At 49.5% G+C, this 4,876-nt stretch overlaps 1 protein-coding gene across 1 annotated transcript; it reads right to left on the bottom strand.

Moving 5' to 3' along the window:
- Nucleotides 1-1,210: 1,210 nt before the first annotated feature.
- On the bottom strand, nucleotides 1,211-4,356 carry LOC147904324 (G-type lectin S-receptor-like serine/threonine-protein kinase At1g34300). The gene has a single exon (XM_087394016.1). The coding sequence runs from the start codon at nucleotides 4,330-4,332 to the stop codon at nucleotides 1,699-1,701; it is 2,634 nt and encodes an 877-aa protein (XP_087250142.1). The 5' UTR covers nucleotides 4,333-4,356; the 3' UTR covers nucleotides 1,211-1,698.
- Nucleotides 4,357-4,876: the final 520 nt, after the last annotated feature.

Below are 4,876 nucleotides of genomic sequence, written 5' to 3'. Positions count from 1 at the left end.
AGGGTTACATTTATCATCTAGAAGAGTATCCACCAGTGGCTCCTGATTAGAGGGAGTTGGCTAAGTTGTTTGATGTAAACATGATTTGTTCAATGTGTGGGTTGGCGGTGGAACCCTTGCGGCATCTGTTTTGGAGCCGCCATGTGGCAAGCGAGATTGGTGGAAGATGGAATTGTGAGAAGTCTCACTTGATGATGGACTTTAAGTCATGATGGTGAGCTATCTTTACTGGATATCCACAAGGGTATACTTCTATAAGGGCATCTATTTGGCTATTCGTTAGGGCAACCGTGTTTCTGGCAATCTAAAAAATGAGGAACAAATTGTTTTTAGAGGTCTAGGAAAGATACCTCATACTCGGCCGAGTGAAGACTTTGTTGATAGACTACTTTGAGCATGAAGGACTCCAGGAGTCTAGTGTTTCTCTCATGGATCTGAGTCTGTACTGGGTTAAAAAACTTACTAGTGGTATCTCTGCTTCAAACAAGTAGGATACGAGCTATTTGCCCTCTCCTTAGCTCGTTTAATTTTGTAATAAGTTGTTTTTATTAATAGAAGCCAACCTTGGTTATTATGTTTTTAAGGCAAACTAACTTCCTTTTTTTAAAAATAAACATTTTGGAGACAAATCTTATTGTCATTTTGGGTAAATTTTTATGTATGGGGGACATGGCGGGACAAGGAAATGCGTGTGTAAAAGAGGAAAACAAGATGAATTTCATTCATGTGGCCTGCCCAAGAAGAGAGAGAGAGAGAGAGAGAGAGAGAGAGATGGGATGCAAATAGGAAGAGGAAGAGAGAAGAGGGAAGAGAGAGAAAGGGGAGAAAAAAAATGGGACGGAAGAGAGAGAAAGGGGAGAAAAAAAAAGGGATGGAGATAGCAAGTTTATAAAAATCAAAATGCTAATTTCAAAAATACAGTATTTTTCTCATCTCGAACTCTATAGAGCCTCCAATTAGAACTTCCCGTAAAATACTCAACACATTGTTTAAAAAAAATACTATGAGTGCACATTTAGTGAGCACTGAGAACAAAGCGTTGCAAGAGTACGTGCGAGACAGGCCGGCCAACAAAATGTTCAACATGACGAGATTCCGCTTTTCTCGATCATGGAGAAAGTTTTAAGCAAGAAATAATATATTATTGTAATATTCAAGAGTTCAGTGCTCTTTGTGAAGAATAATATATTTGTTTGCTGAATCATGTGGATCTGAAATTTGAAAATTAGTCGTGAGACGCAACAGAAAAGGCATTCATGGCTGGAGACGAGTAGGCAACAATTCAATTGAATTCATAATAATGCTTCCTACGACGTTCTGCCATAGCCAAACCTTTCAAGCCTCCAAAGTTCAAACAAAGTAAATTACACCTGCCGACAGATATTCAATGACGAAATAGACAGCCACGAATGCGGACCGGCTACCGCCACACCGCAACGCATGCACACAGCAACAGCAGCTACGTACGCGAACGTTGATCCAATATTGATTGTTGATGATGGGCGTGCTGCAGCAGCAATCGAAAAGTCCGTCGAATGAGAAAAAACATATCGAAAAGTCCGTCACGTGAACACTGAAAAAGCTCCGTCTACGACGTGAAATTAGTTCGTCAACGGCAAGCTGCTGATTTGCACGTTGGTTAGCGGATGATCGATGCCGGAAGCTGGCGAGAATGGAAAAATGGATGGATGAATTTGATCAGCCACCGGGAGAGAGGAGCAAGCTGCAATCGTCGAGCTTGCTTCCGCTCCAAATCTCCAGCGATTTGGACGTAGACATGTTGAGAGACCCTGCCGGAGACGACGACGGATTCTGCAATGCATGATCCGTCGCTTGCGACCTCACCCCAAACTGGAACTCCAGCGGTGGCTCCTTCACCTCCCTCTTCCCCTCCAACATCAACACCACCTTCCGCATCGCTGGCCTCAAATTCGGCTCCTCCTGTATGCACCAGAACGCCGTTGCCATCGCCCTCCTTGCCTCCTCCTCGTTCTGCTTCTCCTCCATCGCCCCTTGTAGCCGCTCGTCCAGCACCTCCCTCACCCTCCCCTCCTTGTACCTCCGCGCTGCCAGCGCTGGAAAATACCAGCTCTCCCTGTGCTTCGACAAATCCACGTTCTTCCTCCCGCTCAATATCTCCAAGAGCACCATCCCATAGCTGTATACATCGCTCTTCTCCGTCGCACAGGTGTGTAGTAGCCACTCTGGCGCCATGTAGCCCGGCGTCCCCCGCATGTGCATCACGGCCCGGCTCTCGTCCGGATCCATGAGCTTCGACAGCCCAAAATCTGACAGCTTCGCCACGAATTTGTCGTCCAGAAGAATGTTCTGCGGTTTGAGATCGAGGTGGATGATCCTTTCCCTCGACTCTTCGTGCAAAAAGACTAACCCACGCGCAACATCTAATGCTATTTGGAATCGAGCGTTCCAATCTAGCCCAAGACCAGCTGGCGCTTCCTTCGGCCGCTGGAAAATCCAACCATCCAGTGATCCGTTGGCCATGTATTCGTAAACCAGCAGGCGGTGCGATCCTTCGGCACAGAACCCTTTCAGGCGCACCAAATTCTGGTCTTTGATGTTGCCGAGAGCCGTCACTTCGGCTCGGAATTCTTTCAATCCTTTCCTGGAACTCTCCAGTTGTTTGACCGCGACGTGCGAACCATCGGACAGAGTGCCCTTGTACACCGAACCGAAGCCACTACCAAGTTTGCGATTGAACTCCGTTGTTGCCTGCTGCAGCTCCGTAAAAGTGAACTGTCTAGGCTGTCCATGCAAAGTACCGACAAAACTGTTCTGTTCCAGTGCCATGGTGCCAAATTTTTTCTTTCTCCTGCAGAAGATGCAGAGCCCAGACGAAATAAGACAAACGAGGGCGGCAGTACAGCCCACGCTGATGCCCACGATAAACATCATCTTGCCTGATGCGTGGCCCGGTCCAGGACTGATATCGACGCTGGGAGGTCCGGAAATATTCTGAACCTTCAGAAATGCGAGGTAGCTTGAGTTTGCCGACTGAATGATCGACATGACCTGTTCGTAATGAAAGCATGCTTTGGATTGGGTTCTGTAGAACGCCGCTGTGCAAGAGCAATTTGATGCGCACGACGTTATACAATCTTCTTGCGAGCTGGACGACAAGTTCTGTGAGAGTGCATCATTGGCAAAGTAGTCTGCTCTTTCGATTTCTAAGAAATATTGTGACTCTTCTCCGAGGAGAGTGCAATTAAGGGGACGGGTCGGGGAGCACCCTTGTCTCGGATCAGAACTGTTTATTGGGAGGAAGATTGGATCTGCGGTTTGATTTGAAGCCGAATTCCCGGGACAACTGCATTCCGGAGCGTCATTCGAAGAGGAAGTGCAAATGCCGTAAGGACCGCATACACCGGGAAGACGGCAAGTTCCAAGTCCATTACTAGAAAACAGGCTAAATCTCGCATTCCACACCTCATTCTCAAATTTATAGCCTCGCAGATTTCCGTCGGAATCAAGCCGGAGGAAATCGATGGTGACCTGCTCGTGAGGAGATCCGAACTTGGTAATTTGGATCTTCTTGGAAAGATTGCATTGAGGGGAAGTGCCGGTCTGTTGGAGGGACAAGGAGGACCCATCGGCGGAAAGCTCGAGGAGAGTCTGGTTGCAAGGGGTGCTGCTGCTGCTGAGGACGTAGTCAAGGGAAGCAGGATCGGAATCAAAACCACGAACGTAGTAGGGGAGGGGAGCAAGCGAATCCGAGAGGGTGGCAAAAAAAACAAAACCGGCGGGGAGGAGGGCGAGAGAAAAGGATCCAGAGAGGAGGTGCAAGGGGGGGCGGAGGGATTGAAGGGGGAGGAGGAGAGATTGGGGGTAATCGAAGCTCTGCCAGAGGGTGAAATTGGAGGAGTCAAGGAGGAGGAGATTGCCAGAGGGGAGGAGGGAGACGAGGTGGATATGAGAGACAGGAGGTTGCCAAGCGGGGAGGGAGGAGGAGGGATGGGAGAGGGAGAGGAGGCCAAGGGGGGAGAGGGAGAGGGAGGAGTTTGGGGGGAGGGGGTGGAGGAGGTTGGCGATCCAAGCGGGGGTGAAGGGGGAGGAGGAGAAGGCGATGGCGAGAATGAAGGAGTTCCGGGAGGAGGTTGAGGGGTGGCAGCCCAAGGTGAAATTGCCGGCGGAGAGGAAAATGGTGGCGGCATTCGGCTTTTGGCCGCACTCGTTAAACGAAAACGGGGCCGCTGCCTCCGATGGAGGGGTGGCGCCGCCCCCGCACAGGCGTAGAAAGAGCGGCGCTAGGATTAGACAGAGGAGCGGCGCCGCCCCTCCTGGCCGGCGCTCCGCCCCTTTCGGCGGTCGCTGCATTTGACGCACCAGTAAAGGCTCTCTCTCAACAACAGCTTCTCGTTTTGCCCTTCCTCCCCCTCCTCCCTCCCCTTATACTCCCTCCTCTCCCTTCCACGTGGCTTTTCCACTTAAGTGCTCTTTTGACTAATCCTCTCTCTCTCTCTCTCTCATACATATCACCGTTTCATGAGTCGTTTCTGCTCCGAGTTTGTACCGTGATACAAAACCTCCCTTTCTCTCTCCACATATAAGCCATCCTTCCCCACCAAGTTTTGTAAACCTACATGGAGCTTGGTAGTTCGGGCTTTAGTTCGTATTGTTTTGTGTGTGTATCCTTTACGAGCATCTCATGGTCATCTCAACTCCCAATTTGTACCTCGACATGAAATCTCTCTCTCTCTCTCTCACACACACACACACGCACACACACACACACATCTCCTCAAAACCAATCTTTCAAGCACCCCAACCAACTTACCCTCCCTCCCCATCACCTATGGTTACATCCTCCACAAACTCCTTATCACCAACTAATAGACAATGACGCCTTCAAATCCACCCT

This window comes from Dipteris shenzhenensis, chromosome 2 (genome assembly GCF_047967505.1).
Source record: "Dipteris shenzhenensis isolate YYH24624 ecotype China chromosome 2, Dip_SZ_1.0, whole genome shotgun sequence".
NCBI lineage: Eukaryota > Viridiplantae > Streptophyta > Polypodiopsida > Gleicheniales > Dipteridaceae > Dipteris > Dipteris shenzhenensis.
Note: the sequence above shows the minus strand (reverse complement) of the source record. Positions and strands in the feature narration are given on the sequence as shown.

Bases quoted from the DNA above. Each gene is read 5' to 3' on its own strand.
- LOC147904324 (XM_087394016.1), bottom strand. From the start codon at position 4,332: ATGCAGCGACCGCCGAAAGGGGCGGAGCGCCGGCCAGGAGGGGCGGCG.